The following is an 18,293-nucleotide window of genomic DNA, read 5'->3' as shown; positions in this document are numbered from 1 at the left end:
TATACAGTATGTATTTATTTCTTGCCTTTTTGAGGTTATTGTGTTTACCTTTTGTCGGATCTCTTCCTCCATTTTCACCGGGGAGCCAAACTCAGCCACCTGCTTCACTCCTTCACTGGCATAGTCGCCATACTCCCACAAGACATAATCCTTCGAGTGGGAAGCCCCAATGATGGCCGACCAGTGGTTAGCACGTCCTTTGGAAAAACAGAACAGGTTTATTTAACTTGTTCATTTATTTATTCTTGAGGAGCATCAGTGTGCCACGTCAGGCCTGGCAGTCAGTGTATTAAATAAAGACCAGACCTATCAATATCATTCTATTAAAAAAGCACAACTGTGCTTCAGTTCATTATAGTTCCAGTTCTTGTGCAATTAGACAGCATTGTAACAAACTAATCATCTTCACTCAGGCTCTTCAAGAAAGTTACACAGCTCAAAGCAGGACTGCCACCAATATAATTGCCTTTCAGATTCCTTTCAAGACTATCGACGTGCAATAAAAATGAAACCTTGTGAACTGCATGACACAAAACAAAGCAAGCGAAAAAGATTATGAGCCATTTCTTTTTAATTTAGAGTGGCCAGTTATTATTTTTATTTATTTTCCCCCCAATTTGAAATGTCCAGTTCTGTTTTTTCTCCTCACCACAACGAGTCCCCACACAGCACGAACGTTCTGGGGGCGTATGAGCGTCCTCCGATCTCACAAGCCTAAAACCAGAATCGCTTTTACACCAAGCAATTCAGAGCAGAAATGGGCAGGCTACTGATCCCAGAAGACAGAGATCAGCCCTGCTTTTTATCCACTGTGAATATGCACGGTGTCTGGCCAGTAGGGTTCGCTGTTGCGTGATGAGGAGAATAAGTCCCTGCCGGTTTCCCATCCCCACCCCTGGGAGTGTCAGAGCCAATACGACACCCCCTTTGGAGTCCACAGCAAAGTTCAGCCTCTTTGCACAGCCTGGACGCAAACCGGCACCGTCCAAGCTGTGTGACTCATCCTGAGCTCCCCGCGGCAGCGCTTTAACTGGATGAGCCACTCGGGGAACCCTTATGAGCCATTTCTAAATAACTTTGCTCAACTCTTTCAACATTGTCTGAACCCTCTAGGAAAGTAACTCCACTCAAGTCAAGCACACAGCTAATCACAGTCTGGGAAAAAGAACTCCACTCAACTAAAGTAAACAGGTCTGGGGCATTTCCAGATAGAAAACTTTTTGAGTTATACAAGACCTTGAAACTTTTTAATTGGTTATCTTTCTTTGGAGTGTCTTCAAGTACAAACAAGCAAGCTTAAAATGTGGCTTTCATTGCTGCTGCAGATTGTGCCTTTATGCTTTTACTAGAAATGTTTCAAGATCAATAAAAGGTCCCTTGTGATTAAGTAGATACTGGTAATTCTGCATTGACAGTGTACCAGAGGCAAAGCACACCCCCTTTTACATGGGGTATAGAGCTGGTAAAAAGAGTGAGTTATTAGCATGTTTGCTACGTGTTTCTGTTGAAATTCTGTAACTGTTGGCCTAGCATGATCATATAACAGCTGTTTGTACAGTAAGCGATCAGTGTTTAGTTTTGTTTAGTTGCTTTTAAAGGCTGTTCAAATTACATTTTCAGTTCTGCTTCACATTTGGATGCCAAGCTCTAGGTCTGCAGGTAAATTTGGAAGTGATGGTTTATAGTTGAGAAATGAGATTACAGTGCATCAAAATAATTGATATCACTTGATAACTACAGTATGTATTCCTTTCAGTCTTTTGATTCACAACATCCTCTTTTCAATTGCGGTCTGAAACCCCCAATCTTCCCGCTCATGTTATTCAGTGCTTTCATTTCACATTTTCATATTATTCTTTTTTTTAATATAAAAAGAAGCAGAGGGTTTAAATTCATTACTGCTATTTGTTTTTCTTCCAGCAGACAGCCGATCCCTTTCTGACACGTAGCCTTCTTAAGTTCACTCCTCCAAACAAAATGGAAAACCCATTGAGTAAATAACTCTGTTCTGACCCAGTGCATTCTTTCCTCCAGCATTCGAAATAGCGCCATGATTCACTAGAATAGTGGTGGCAATTAAAGAACTCAACGTTCTACTGCTCTGTTGCCAGAGACAGTGGCCCGAGAACCTTGTATTATTGCTTGCATTTTATACTTCAATTTGGAATATGCCGATATTTCAAAGACAACGTTACACATAAAAATAGTCGATGCTGCTGCTGGGAAACGAATCACGTCATGTGTCGCTGTTCAAACTCATTCCAGAGGTCTAGCTGCAATCAGACTATGTGAAGAACAAAACAGTACCTGTTATAACATTAACTATGCCAATAAACAGCATTTAGCACACTTTAAATAGTATTCTTTTAAGAAAGCTATGCTGCAATACAGCAATAACAAACCTAGTGATCATGCAGTAACACATATTAAGTGTACCATTATGGACCACATCATAAATTGAGTGATTTAGCCTGCCACATATATTAAAATACATTTATATGCATATTTAATATAGAATTTTCAGTAAAGCCTGTATTAATGACTTTCATTACTTATATGCAGAGTTAATGTTGTGGGCAACATCTGTGATGTTCAATGTGCTGCGAATACTAAAGACTTCGGGTTTTGAATAAACTCAGTAACTGCATAAAACTTGTTTAATAAGCTGCAGGACTCAATTAATGATTTTTACAAATAAATTCATTTTTAATGTGAAAGTTTTTTTTTTTTATGTCAATCCTTAAAAAATGTATGTTAAATGATTTTAATTAGGAATGGAGGGTGGTAGATTGGGGGTCTAAGGACCTTAGTTAACAGTTTCCACATTAAAATGTGATTTAATAAGATATAGATTGTCCTGCTGGAAAAACCAATCCTCAGAGTTGGGGAACATTGTCGGAGCAGAAGGAAACAAGTTTTCTTCCAGGACAACCTTGTACTTGGCTTGATTCATGCCAAAGCTGCCCGATTCCAGCCTTGCTGAAGCAGGACAATGCTCCATACCACACAGCCAGGTCAATCAAGGTGTGGATGGAGGACCACCAGATCAAAACCCTGTCACGGCCAGCCCAATCTCCAGACCTGAACCCCATTGAAAACCTCTGGAATGTGATCAAGAGGAAGATGGATGGTCACAAGCCATCAAACAAAGCCGAGCTGCTTGAATTTTTGCGCCAGGAGTGGCATAAAGTCACCCAACATCAATGTGAAAGACTGGTGGAGAGCATGCCAAGACGCATGAAAGCTGTGCTTGAAAATCAGGGTTATTCCACCAAATATTGATTTCTGAACTCTTCCTAAGTTAAAACATTAGTATTGTGTTGTTTAAAAATGAATATGAACTTACTTTCTTTGCATTATTCGAGGTCTGACAACACTGCATCTTTTTTGTTATTTTGACCAGTTGTCATTTTCTGCAAATAAATGCTCTAAATGACAATATTTTTATTTGGAATTTGGGAGAAATGTTGTCAGTAGTTTATAGAATAAAACAAAAATGTTCATTTTTCCCAAACACATACCTATAAATAGTAAAACCAGAGAAACTGATAATTTTGCAGTGGTCTCTTAATTTTTTCCAGAGCTGTATATATATATATATATATATATATATATATATATATATTATATATACACACTGTATATAAATCTCCTCCAGTGGACAGCCACAACAAAGGGGAAAAAAATGACAGCAACTCCTGTTAAAATCAAGTCTATAACCAATAGTCAATAAAAGCAATAGTCTTTATTTCATATCTTTAAAACATTAACAATTCAAGACCTACTTGGGTAATCTTTGGGATGCACTTTCTCTGACCAGTTTCCATAAAAGGTCATTCTGTATTTTGCAGTCCCACAGGCACAGCAGTTAATGACTGGCCTTTCAGTTGCGCCCTCTGATGATAGCTCTGAAATGTAAAACAGAATACCGATTGCAAAAGTGATAACCTTCTAATACTGCACTGCAGCTCAGGGCTGCAAATACAAGGGTAGCTTCTGTAAACGTAATGATATTTTCAGATAATGCAAATAACAGGACCATAGGCCTGCATCCCATGCCCACTGTATGTAGAAATGCATAGTTAACCAGGGGAGCCCAATTCTGGCAAGATGAATGCTATCTGAGCAAGACTTTAAGAGTGTGTAAAAAGGTGACGAGGAGCTTACCTTTTTCACACATTCGTTTTGTGAGAGAGCCTTCATCTTGGAAATAGATGATTCTTTTTTGCACAATGCTTGCCCTGCAGGAGATAATATTTAATATCAGAATGTTACATGTGAATTCATAGCAAATGGAAGTTCAACAGTTCAGACGTGTGGAACGATTTCATTAGCAAGACCTGCTTTCATGTTTACTTACAGTATACGGATCGTGTATCGCATTGCAACACTTTGCAGGAACCATTTACTCTTTTAGGCTACATACAAACTCATCTAAATTAAAAAAAAACACTATTTCCTGTATGTATATAAAAAAAACGACATATATTCATTTTGAAACCTTGTTGATTTAACATTTTATTCATAGATAGCAGCTGTGGTAAAATTCTTTGAAAAACATCTTCTCTGAAAGTTTTGCTTTTTCAAGTTCTTTCCTATGTTTGATTTCCGTACATCAATTTGAATGATTATGTCAGTGGTGGTATTGAGAGCTCCCTCTGTTTTTATCAGCTGAATAAATCCCATGGCATGCCAAGGTTATACACAGACCTGCTCTAAGCCACCACCTGAACTTTTACACAAAGCTACAGGGAGATTGGCTTGAAGCTTGATGATCAATTCTATGGCCTTTCAGACAAGCCAAGAACATCTGTGTTTCACTGTGGTGGTACATCTGCATTCCTTCTATATTTATTGACAGAGAAATATCAAAACATAAAAGGGATAAGATGAATAAGATACTACACTACTAAAACTTCACATTTCCCTTCCTAACAACATTTTAAATGCAAGCCAAGATTCACAGAGACAGGCCAGAGAGGCATTTCATTAAAATGGATGTACAGACTCTTGGTCTGTGTTAATTTCTGATGAAATTCTAATGAGTAAACCGCAGGATTTTTTTTTTTTTTTTTTTTTTTTTTTTTTTTTTTTTTTTTTAAGAGGCCAGTCCATCCCTTACTAAGAGAGCTTGTGTGTGAAGGGTTTCATATAAGCATTTGCAAAAACAAAGAGGTCTTTAAATGCAGTACTAATTGCCTAGTCAGAATTTCTTCTTCATCCCTGCACTCTCTTCTGTGTTTAACGCTGCTAGCAAGACTTGGTTTGCTTCCAGATGATCAGTTCCAATAAGAATATTTATGATCCTTTTGTTCTGGTCTAGGCTATGGGTTTAGATGCTATTTCCTCTGCTGGCAGGCTATACCGGTTCCCTGGGGAAAGTGCCCAGAGCAGCAACTTTATTCAGAAGGCACCCACCTGACTTTATAATGCAGTTACTGCCCATTTCAGGATTGTCATTCAACACCTCCAGCTGGATTGAAACAATTCTATTTCTTAAATTCTTTATAATCACCGACAGTGAATGTCCAGTTTAAGTGCAATACACAAGACACTTGCTTTCCTCAAACTATGAAACTAGTAGAAATCAGGAGATGTGCAGTCCTTCATCTTGATATGGTAGCAACGACCCCGCTGCTGCACACGTGGATTTACTTTGAGTAAACTACTCTCCTGTTTATTTATTTTCTAGTAAAGTCAATAGTGATATGTATTTATTTTTTACTGCAACATTTACATATAACAGTCTCAAACTAATTTTGTATGATTTATTCAGGCTATCGAGAAGAAAACTTCAGCACACCACACATCTCTTTTCAATTGCCTTAATGCACGCAACTATAGAAAAATATGCTTTTGATCCGCTTCAAGTTCTGAAATTTGCAAATGTTTAGAAGGTGTGCTCTGGGCACAGTCTCCCAGCAGCTGGATGCAATTCAGCATCTAGCAGGGATTTTACTACTGAACCATACATATGCATATCTACCACACTCACTTTTATTTGAAAATAAAATATCTGGTCCTACACTAGTTTCTAGAAATGTCAATTTACAAGCCTAGCTCTCATTGTTGCACATCCTTGATTCACCTGGAGACATGAGGTCTCCCACCCTGTCAATGCATCTCCCCTTGTACACTACAATTTAACCCTACACATATTTAATCTTAGTAAAGATTATCCTCAAATGTAGTTTAGCTAGGAAGCTAGGGAATCAGTATACAAAGTGCTAGTTACTTAACATCCTACTTAATTACTAGAAGTGATTCCTAAATCAGCCACATTCCCTCTGTTTGCATGTAACTGCTGATGCTAAATGCTCGAATGTAAAGGCTACTTATTGCATATCCCTTCTGGCTATAGCAAAAGAAGGGGGTGGGGGTAGAGTACAGATAATAGAGAACATTAACTTCAATTTAGAAAACTGATCCCATCTGTATTGTATTATCATGTTAAACTAACTATGTTAAATGACCACGTTTGCCTTTCTTTTTAACGCTTGTTTAATAATCAGCAGGTCTCTGGTCTTTCCTCAACTCGAGTAGGTTATTATGTCATTCATTTTAAAAGGTAGAATACAGCAAAGGAAATGCCAATACAACTGAATAACCGTAATGCGTCTCAGGAGAGTTTCTCTTGAACCAATAGGAGACCTAGTCCTAAATTAGTCCTGAACCCTCCCTATCATTATTCAGAAAACATCTTCATTATACTATTTATACTAACGGACAGATTATGTGTCTTTAAGGGGAACCATACTTCAAACTTGCTAAAAGTGGGATACTGTACTGCATACACATGTATCATTCCTCAGTAATCTAACCTTTTTCTTTAAAGAGTACAGAACTTGAGATGGCATTTTAATTACTGTTCCACACTTACCTTCCTATTGTATGATATTTGCAACCATTCAGAGGGGTTCTAGATTATGTTGCTCCAGTCCTGAGTTTTCCTCTAAATCTGCTTTCATCTACTGCAGCTTTGAGCTGCTTTGTGCTTGTCTAGAGAATATGGAGTGCCTTCTGCATTCCATTCAGATTACATGCAAGTGGATGTGACTGTTCAACTGTGCCAGTCCCTCCTACACTACCTTTATATAGATAGAGAACGCAAAGGGGGGGGCTGGCAAAGTAGATCAGAGCTAGGTAAAGAAATGTAAAAACAATTAAAATGACATTTTATAGCTACTTCTTCATTTCATATTCTGCCACTTATTCAGTAACGGCACATATCAATATGTGTCGATGATGAAATGCTGCTCAGAGTTGCTCACTTTCCTGAAGGTTGTTTCTGTAACAAACGCTCTCCACTCATGAGCAGACTTGGAATGGTTCCTTCGCCATTGTGTGTGTGTGTTTCTTATTTGCATTTTGACAGCAGTCCTCCTGAAGCATAAGACATAAATCTGCTAGTTCTAGCAGAACATCTGTACACAAGCTGCTACAGCCTTTAAATCAGAATCCGACAGGACACTGCATTCTTTTACAGTACTTCACTGTACACAGATCTACTGGAAAATCATAGTGTCTTAGTGTATGTCTCTGTAATTAAACTTCCAGGGTTCAAAGAAATCTTTTTTTTTTCCTCCAGCTTTAATGGTACCGGTATGGAATTGTTTCTTGTGTGGTCTTTCAGGCTGGAGGTTTGTAGAAGGTAGACTGCCATTCGATTCTAAAGAGGTCAAGTCAAGAAATTTCTAACTTCGTACAGTATACGTCTGTCCCAGGAAAGTATTCTGCTGTTTTTCTAGATGTCACAGACATAATAACTCACAGTGACTAGATACAAAAATTCACTGCTAAATGGCTAAGCTGGAGACCACATCGGAAGTTCAAAAACTAGACCACAGGGAAGAAGTTTCACTTGTCAGGATTGATCATTCCGCTTGACAACCGCATAAGAGAACATGACACCAAGGGGTGCAGTTCAAACAACTGAACGAAGAGTTTTAATAATGCAGCAATTAAAAATGAAGGACGTAGATGTCAATCTTTAAGTTTAGTCAAAAGCTATAAAAAAATAAAATAAAATAAATTATATATATATATATATATACACACACACACACACACACGAAGTGTTCCCCCTTGATAACACTATAGTCAGGAGCCACAGTTAACAGTGCTGTTTGAGTCCTGCCTTATAACCAGAATGGAAGGGTTATTGGAATGGTATGAAGGGGCAAACCGGAGCCTTGACCAGTCGGCCTTAAAACTAGTTCTGTTGTATAAAGGGCTGCCTTAACAAGGGAGCCTTCATTGCATATTATTAATTCACAATATTGCATTCCTGACCAGAGTGATGAAAATCACGCAGAAACCTGGTGGGTTACCATTCTGAATCCAACAGTGCAGAGCCCTGGAATTTTTAAACATGTATCTCTAAGCAGAATACATAATAAAAATTACTTAACTTAAAAACCAACCAAAAAAAAAAAAAAAAAAAAAAAAAAAAATTCAAAAAAAAAAATCTGAAGTACTTTAAAATGTTCCCCAGAGTGTTCTGAAAAAAGGACACCATCTGCAAGATGCTACTGTAAAAAATAGATTTTTTGTTAATTTTTTATAGGAAGAGAGTCAACTACAGCCAAAAAACGCCTGGTCCTGGTGGAGCATCCCATTGAAAAATGCTTGGTCCTGAAAGGGTTAAAATCTTAACTCCTCCAAACACCTAACTCAGCAAAGAACCTATTGGACCAGTTCATTAAAGCTGGCACTCCTTACAGCAGGGGTGCTGGACTGGCTAAGCATGATTGGGTGCTGACTTGCACTCTTCCTCCTGGCCAAACATGATTTCCACAGGCTGCTAGGTTTAAGGCATGTTTAGGTATGACAAAGCTCAACACTGTGCCAAGATGTTCCGTACCTGCTCTCTGATAACAGAAGGGATTCATTTCTCAGGTTTTTTTTTTTTTTTTTTAAACACAATCACCCAGTTTCATGCACATGAAATACAACAAAAAAGTCTGTGTAATTCCAGCCACTCCCAGCAGGGGTTGCTGGAGGCAACTGTGAATAAAAAAAGAAAAAAAAGAAAAGGAAAAGAGTTAACTGTAAAACATAAAAATTGAAAAGCATCATTATGTCACGCCAAAAAAGAAGACGACTCTCACTGAACGGTTTAATAAAATCATGCCATCCTTAAAACTATCACCCTTAATCAAAATTGTTAACATTCCTGGTTTCATAATTGCAATTCTACACTGTACAAAAATGTGTTACATATGATCACCTACTTTAAGATAACACAGCCAGCTCCAGAAGGGGGCGCTGTCCAAAAAACTTGGATCCTTGTCCTCCTCCGGGGTGTACTCTCTGTGACAGCAGGGGGGCAGTTTGTCATGAACTGGGTATCCTCCTCATCTATAATCTGTGAACAATTAAACATTGTGATTAGACGCTTACTGCATCCATGTCCAGTGTATAAACCTCAGAACTTGCATCCAATCAATAACCCATGCATGTTTATTTTTATTGGCTCAGCTGAAGCTTCGGGTCACGTGACCAGAGCACAGCCAGAACTCCAAGCAGCTCCAATGCATTTGTCATGTGACCATTAGCATATTGCATTAAAGGCAACTGGAGAACTCAGAGACAGTAAATATAAGCACTTACAATTAATGAGTGGCCTAAAATAACAAACATCCTAGCGCATTTATTTCTTAGAAATACTGTAGATTTTTCAGAACCAGCAAAAGCAGAGGCGTACAGGGTAGAGAGGGAAGAGGGAAAAGTAAAGCAATCAAAAGTTTTCTATCCTGACAACGGCACCTTAACAGCAATGCCCTGAAGATTCAGCCCCCTCAATAGTGCAGCATTCAATGATGCTTTATTGGTGTTATGATTTATAGGCTCCAACATTCTGACAAAGATAAAAGAGGTATTCATGTTGTGAAAAAAAATAATAATAACTCAACTCATCTGTACTAATATTGCCTTAAACCATAACATTGTTCAGTCCCACATACGGCTGATGAATATTGAATACAAGCATTACTTCAGAAGATACCAAATGTATGCATTGACCACCAACCTATAGACTCCTCCGTAAGTTTCACTCTGAACCAAAATCATTCTCATTCCTGTGCAGTTAACCATTTTCTAACATTAGCACATTTTAGTGAAATCCCAAAGTAGTTATATCAAGAGCTGGGGAAAACTCATAGATCAAGACTTCAGTACAGAGATGCAAGAGGCTGAATACAATGAAGGGTTCAAAAGGGGTGTATTTTAGAAAGAATAAAAATCAGTGCACCAAAACAATCATCTTTATCCTGTTTCTGGTCTGTCTTGTGTATCCTCCAATGAAAACCCAACTCAGTCAGAAAACTAACAACCAGAAGAAGAAATCACAGAGAAAAATCCTTGGGAAAGATACCAGAAGAAACCAAATCTGTAGTAACACTTAGATAAACGAATCAAAATCACCTTGCAATAAACTCAATGAAAAGATTATTCAGACATCATTCACAGTAGCAAAAAGCAATTAATATTACCAAAAAAGAATTTAATGAGATTTTAAATTTTAAACCTGGAAAAGATATATCTGAAATGTCAGTGTGATGCATCATGCATACTACCTGTGTATGTACAGTCCTTAAAGGCTCCTCAACTATTTATTTTGGCAAAGGAAACACCTGCCAAAGTATCATGACTGGAATGTGAATTACCAACGCAGTGACAAGCCCTGATATCCGCAGAGTCAGAGAAATCAGGGGCTGGTTTAAATCCACACTTACAACTCCTTCCGCTCCGTGAAATGTTAAAATCCAATCCTGAGATATCAATCCTAGTGAAGTCCTGTGCCAATGGAAATGAGCTGACTGCACGTCCAGTGCAGATGTATTTATTTCACAATGTTAATTTAGAACTGCATTTCTTCTGATATCCTGTTTTGTCAAGAGAACAGCTGCTAGATATCCTCCTATAACCCCCCCACCAAATTCATAAAGATCATGACTCTTTAGTACAGTATCTACAAAACACAGTATATCACCCAACAATCATTTCTTGCATACGGGGTGTATGGATAGAGGAGTACAGGCATCTGCTGAAAGTGTAGTGTATACAAAAGAGGTGGCTATTAATTTATCATATCATACAATAACTAATTAATTCATAAACAAGCACCCGAGGGCGCTAATACACACATGTGCTTATGACACAATATGGATAGCTACTGTAGTACTGCATGGAATCAGTGTTCTCGTCTAACGTATTCACATCTGCTCAGCTGTGTGAAACTAGAAATCTGCCTGATTTCTTCGCAAATGGCTTTAAAGGATATAGCAAACATCAGCTCAGAAAGCATAAGGAACTTGGGACATTTGTTTTAATTGTCACTGTTGGCATTATAAATGGAACCAAAACATCAAAATAGAGCTCAAAGAGAACCAACCGGAACGAGAAGAGAAAAGGAGGTGGTCTTGATCAGCCAAGTGTTTATGTTCTAACAGTAATTCTCTCCCAGGTGACTACACAAAACAGCTGCTTCATCTCAGCTGTAAAGGTTGCAGTGGCTTTTTAAACACTAAATTATTCAGTCGTAACCAAGAGGGACCTCTTATCCCTGGTAGTTGAAGGAAACAAATGCTGTCTCTCTTCAGTGATACCATCTGAACACTTCTTATCGGGGTCTACAGTAACCTGCATATGTATACAGCATTAGGGCAAGACTGACAGCGATGTTCAAAACCCTTGGTTAGGACAAAACACATATTTGGTTCTGCAACAGCCTCATGCTGTATTAGGAACTAACCACAACTTCAGATATTCCTGGCTGCTAAGAATTTTAGGCACCACATAATCACTTGGCACAAAATACATTATAATATTAGCTTTGTCATTTAACTAAATGTTCTTTAAAAAGGAGGGATGGGCAAGAAACAGGACTAAACAAAATACAACCCATACATTGTTTTAATTAAGATATCTGTCAAATAAATAATAAAATCATTCAACTAGTAAAGAATAATCTTTTCATGACTTGATAAGTAAAAGTCAGTTTAACGCGAACAAAGTTTGCAATACCAAACATTGCACCACAGGTCACAGGATTGTCAGACTGGTCAGCCTATGTGGTTCTCCGTCTGCAAACCTCATCCGACTGATTTCTAGTAGTGTTCCAGTTATAAACTTTAAAGCCCAGCGGTGCAGTCGATCCAGAACGCTGTTCTGGTACTATTTCACACAGAGCAGCGGTGCAGTCGATCCAGAACGCTGTTCCGGTACTATTTCACACGGAGCAGCGGTGCAGTCGATCCAGAACGCTGTTCCGGTACTATTTCACACGGAGCAGCGGTGCAGTCGATCCAGAACGCTGTTCCGGTACTATTTCACACGGAGCAGCGGTGCAGTCGATCCAGAACGCTGTTCCGGTACTATTTCACACGGAGCAGTGGTGCAGTCGAGTCTGAACTCACATACAAGGCAAGCTAAGTCACACGATTCAGTCTGATTCAGTCAGCTGTCCTATTGATGCAATGAAAAGAGCATTAGGAACTTCTTTTGTTACGAATTACTTCTTTAAGACGACTAAAAATGCAGGCGAAGACAACAGTGACAGTGCATCGACTACGACTGTGGACACAAACACTTAAAGTAAAGCATTCAGAGAAAGACGCTTTGTGGAAATATGTAGAAGTTCAGTATACAAATAAAATGGGAATTCGTATAATAATCTGTATTTTAGTGGTGTTCCGGTACCTTCAGATTTAGGACCACACCCCTGGTAAAGCCCCCTTGTGTCCCCAAACGTGTCTTGATGCCAGCTGGTACACCAGATTGTAACTATCAAACTGTTCCCCTTGAACACTGCCCCAGAGGTCTGGTTCCATGTGGCGTTTCTTACTAACATATACTGGCTGCACTTGCTGAAAACTTGTTGGAGTCCACATGAGTGCTTTGAAGCTTCTAAATTTTAAAAAGCCACCAGGATGAAATGGCTGAAACAGAAAATCGCTTACAAAGTAAAACTAAACAAGAAGAACAGGTTAGTTCAGATAACCGCGATATTTGCAATCCATACCAAGTTGCTCTTTAATATGTAATAAATTAGCCTTTTTAGTGCTGCGGCTCTTCTACAGTTTAACAATAACCCAGGCTCCCTTGAGGAATTAACAGACCCTCGCTTAACTGTGACAGGAAAAACAACATTATGTGTAGTTGCTTAATGATTTTCTTGGCTCAGTAAAAGCAATTGGCCTCTCCTTGTAGACAAAATACCAGATGGTATGATCTGTTATATGATGACAGATTCATTTAAATACATTTGTTGAGTGTAGAAAGAGAGAAGAACAGCGATGTTTAGAAGAGCATGGTGTAGACAACATCAACCGTCTCTACAAGCACTTCCACACAGTGTCCACAAAGTCTTGTTACCCCCCCATGTCTTTTTTCTGCAGTGCACTGACCAGTAACTGAAACATGTGAAATAATGACAACAATTGCATTTAGAAGTACTTAATTGTATTCAGTACAAGTATGTAATTGTATTTAGACTTCCAGAAAATGATCTGTCATCACGTTCGGTGCGACGCCTTCTGTAACGAGGTGCAATCCACCTCCGGCAGCTTCTCTGCTCCGTAGTCTCACATCGCCGCTGCGTGCTGCCTACTGAATGGGAGCTGGCAAAGGAGCAGATCCACGACCAGTCTGTCGTGGAGATATTCTCGTACCCCATCTTGTTGGAAATCATCATTGTACAAAAAAAAACACGGGGGTAACAGGACTGTGTGGACACCCTGTAGAGCAGGTTAAAACAAAGTCTCTATTTGAAACTCGGTACAGAGTAGGGCTGGCTGGCATTATAGGAAGATGAGAAAAGGCAAGTTCCGAATATATGCTGGGAAGAACTTTTTTTTTTTACACCCAGCATAAAACTATGGTTTTAGTAACTTTAGTAAAGGACAAGCCTCAAATGGGACTGCATGCCTCCCAATCATCTTGTGTTCTCTATCTTTTTTTTTTTCAGGGAACCATAAGAATCTGGCTAAATAAATATTGTGTTGCTTTTTTCATTACTATTCTTCTAATGTTTGTCAGAACATGAAGACATGTCGCCCTTGCGCATGGTTATTATTATGTGGAAGTGGACTGTTGAACTTTTTTCGACGTGCTAAACTCATTCATGCTTGGCTTTTATTAAACTGTCAGAAGTACAGTATGAAAAGGGAACTCATTCTTGTGATCGTGTCATTGTGAGTCGAGGTTTGATATTTGAAATTCTATAAACTAACACATTGGACTTTATTAGGCAAAAGGGGCACACAAATTTAGGAAGGTAATACAAATAAAACACTTAAGCAGACAGTTAAACTCCCTAGTTTTTCTTGTTCGTTTTACAATGTTTAAATTAAAATAAAACACATCAAGAACAATGCATCTGAAACAGCACACAAGTATCCTAGACAAGCAGAACAGTAACCCAACTCACACTTAAAATCCCTGCTAGACAAGCAGAACAGTAACCCAACTCACACTTAAAATCCCATGTGGTTTTTATTGGAGGTGGAGGGGGGTGGGTTGTACAAATGAACTCATTGCATCCTCTTGTAGAGCAGATGGCATTGATGTCAACATGTCCAGGTGTGCTTAACTAAATACAGCCTGCCTCAGATACTTGGGAGACCTTTGCACCTGGATATTTTAACATCATCAATCCATTACCTGCTCCTGGAAGCCCCAAAGCTGCCCAAAGAAAGACAGAGTACAGCTAGGGAACCTCAAAATAAAAAAAATAAAATCATAAACCTACACACACACAAATAGGATAAAAAATGTTTAAAAAAACGAACAGTTTCTTACCTCAAAATGGCCGGCATAATCCTCATCTTTGTCACCCTCCTTTCCCTCTTTCAAAGCAATAAGTGTAAAGCCTCTAAAATAAGAAGGGCTGGCTGCAGACAGAGTCACTAGAAGTGAAGGGGAAAAACCACAAAGTTAGTGGAATGTAGGTCATACACAACAAGTCTTCAAAAGAAACATCTATTCCAGAGACAGCTATCAATTAGCACACAAGCCTGTCTAGAGAGGGTTCCTGCAAAGCGTGTTCCTATGTAAGGCTTGCCTTATCTTACGACTAAACCGGGAACTGAAAATGATAGTCAAACGCTCGGTCTTCCTAAATCACGATGCACAGGATGTTAGAGAATTTGAATTTGATTAAGCTGAAATAGCTTTTAGCAACGGTTTACTTCATCTCGTACCAGTGGTCGTGTCTGTAAAGCAGTCAATTGCCCACATATTCATAACAGTTTGGTAAAGCTGGAGTATGGAGTGGCACATGAGATCTGCGCAGTTTAGTGCACAGCTCATCATTAGGGGTCATAAACGAGATAGGAGGAGGCAATGCATTACTGCAGCACTTCTTTAACTGACTTTGTAGGGTGTCACAGCCAGAGGGCTGTCAGTTTGTGTCATCTCCCATCATTACGTTCTGGATATTTAAATAAGCAATTGCTTTGACAATCTGATCCACCTTGTTAAAAGCGAGTTGTGCCTGCACAGTAAAACGGCAAGGAAAGAGGTTTTAAATGTACATACAGTACAGTAATCAGAAGGCAATCATTGATTTGTTTTTTTACAAGGACATTTCAGAGATCAGTTTGCCATACATGAAAAAAAAAAAATTCAGGCCAAGAATTAAATTGACCTTTATGAAAAGAGCTATTGGCAAACTATTCAGGACAGATGTCACCCGCATTGAATTGATATTTTGGCAATATTTCTGCTGTTTATTCATATTATTATGTGCAAATTGCAAATCATTTTCCCTTGTATATGCGTTTACACATCCTCGTTATAAAAAGGTAACAATGTGTACAGATTTGCCATGTCAGAGGGTTTCTCACAACAAGCCTGGGTAAATGGAAATGTAGCAGAAGCACCACAGGAAGGCCATAAATAAACTTTGACCTTATATGCAAAGATTGTTTTTTTTTCAGCCAAGAAGAATTGTGGAAGGAGTGGCCTGAATCGTGACCAAAGTCAATATTTAGTTAATTCAAAGTCTGTTCTGGACATTTCCGAAAGAACAGCAAAGAACCTGGAGCCCTTCGTTCTCTCGGTGGAGAGAAACAGCAAACGTAAGCAAGTATGTTCACTTAATTGAGAGCTGTAATGCAGGAATTAAATACATTTACAGTAGGTCATGGAGGCTGGCTAACTGAATAAAGTTAATTTTCACCCGACCAAAAAAAAAAAAAAAAACCCTTTTTTTTCACAAGATTGCAACATGGGTATACTACAGATTCAGTAACCCACTTAATGATACTTTGGGTAATGTGTATTTTGCCTGAAGAATAATGTTATACCTCAGTTCTGCTAAAAAAAATAAAAAATAAAAACATAAACTGAGTACCACTTGTGAAAAAAACTGAACATTGGAAACTCTTTTATTACAAATACAGTACAATGGTTTAATTGAGAGGGTTTTTCAAACTGAAACAGTCTTATAGACTAGTCCTAATACTGTAGTGAGAAACACAGTTTCAAAAATCAAAAACACAAATTGTGTAATCAAACAAACTTATGAACACTCATTTCCCACAGTTACATACAAGGCTGTGACCTACAGTGTTTGTGCTCCTGAAATACGATGTTACAGGTACACATGTATGAAGAATGGTTTATTATGTGCAACTCAAACCACCAAATGGTATCAGACTTTACCAAAAGAACAGCAAAGTCCATTGTGTTAGGTTTACTGACAGCTCACACAGCAGACTCGAAAACAAGCCAGTTCCCATGTATTCATCGGCTTCCCACAGGTATGGAAATCTGTAAAGTTATCGGCAAGGTCATCCAAGCTTTAACTTGATTTTTTCCTTTTACATGTTGCGCACGGCTTTCAAATACTGTACAACTGCAAAACATCAGTTACTTGCACAGATTACAGATGATTTTTACAATTAAAAAAAACTATTTATCGCTTAAAAAGACGAAAAAAAAACTGTACTGGGTACAGAATTCTATGACAATCACACCTGTATAGTGCATTGTGAGATAAACTTGAAATGCATATTGTGCTGATATGGTAAATGCATACTGTGCTAATATATTAAATGCATATTGTGCTGATATAGTAAATGTATACTCTACTAATACATTAAATGCATACTGTGCTGATACGTTAAATGCATACTGTGCTAATACATTAAATGCATATTGTGCTAATATAATAAATGCATAGTGTGCTAATATAGTAAACTGGCAATAGGAATTCTCGATTATTATTCATAATTGAATACAACACACGTCATGACGCTAAATTGCATTTTAGAGGTTAGAAAGACTAACTTACTAACCCGACAATTAAGTCAGTTAGGCTTAATTAAATCGATCTGTATAGACTACGTTTTTTCCCGTTGTCTTATTCTGCAGGTAAAAGTAAAACAACACAAAAATACATACCTCTATAGGTGGTTCCAGGACTGTAAAATTCGGGATCACCTTCCACTCTCAGTCGGAACTCATTAAAACCCTCTCTCCGTGTGCCCTGAGCCCTCAAAATCCTGCTGCAATATCCATCGGACTTCACTGGTAGTAATTTATCTACAGTTTCGTCAGAAAAAGCAAACGCATTTAAAACGAATGTCGAGATAAGACATTGCAAAAGCAAAATGTGCAGATGTATTCCCATCCTTGGTATTCTGTGTCAGCACTCTTTTCAAACCGTCTAAGAAAAGAGAAGCTGTTAGAAAAGACCTCCCCCCAACTCCTGAAATTGACCAAACTTGTCAATTTCACACACCACTTTCACTTATCATGAGAAAAAAGTCTGCACACAACTGACGCTATGAACTCGTCCCTAAATGGCCGGAGGGGAAGACCCAATTATTCCCCCTAATTCCCGAGAAATGTGGTGATTTGTGAGAGCGTGTGATCATCAGCGGGTCTGTACTGTTTACTTAACAGAGTGCAATTCATAGGGTTGGATGAAATTGCAGAGTGCTGGGTAACGCTGCTGTCTCCAAGATCTCCAGCAAAGATCTAGACTAGACAGACTGAGCTAACAGACTTTCAACAAAACGCAAACATTCCTACCAACGGCTATAGTGAATGAGGAGAAACATTGGACATACGTGTTCCTGGCTTTCCATGCAGGCACTTAAACCTGCTTGTTAATATATGCGAAGATTTAAATCAGATACACTTTGGCTCCTTGTTCTTCCCTTTAACTAATAAGCCGTTCTGCCTTATGGTTAAAGCACTATCTACTGGTTTAAGGTTTTTTTTTGGTTTTTTTTTTTCAAATATGGTTTACAAAATGTTCAGTCAAGCAGTTTGGGCTTGCA

At 38.5% G+C, this 18,293-nt stretch overlaps 1 protein-coding gene across 1 annotated transcript in view; it reads right to left on the bottom strand.

Annotated features, from left to right (window-relative positions):
- LOC117434988 (spondin-1-like) overlaps positions 1–17,982 on the bottom strand; it is a 63,818-nt gene extending 45,836 nt beyond the window's left edge. The window contains exons 1-6 of the mRNA XM_034057763.3: positions 17,410–17,982; positions 14,803–14,909; positions 9,234–9,367; positions 4,168–4,241; positions 3,786–3,908; positions 49–197 (exon numbers count right to left, since the gene is read on the bottom strand). Coding sequence (XP_033913654.2) covers positions 49–197; positions 3,786–3,908; positions 4,168–4,241; positions 9,234–9,367; positions 14,803–14,909; positions 17,410–17,638 — 816 coding nt within the window. The 5' untranslated portion in view covers positions 17,639–17,982. The remainder of the gene's footprint in view (positions 1–48; positions 198–3,785; positions 3,909–4,167; positions 4,242–9,233; positions 9,368–14,802; positions 14,910–17,409) is intronic.
- Positions 17,983–18,293: the final 311 nt, after the last annotated feature.

Source organism: Acipenser ruthenus, chromosome 28 (assembly GCF_902713425.1).
Source record: "Acipenser ruthenus chromosome 28, fAciRut3.2 maternal haplotype, whole genome shotgun sequence".
Taxonomy (NCBI): domain Eukaryota; kingdom Metazoa; phylum Chordata; class Actinopteri; order Acipenseriformes; family Acipenseridae; genus Acipenser; species Acipenser ruthenus.
The sequence above is the reverse complement of the archived record's forward strand: the minus strand, read 5'-3'. Positions and strand labels throughout refer to the sequence as shown.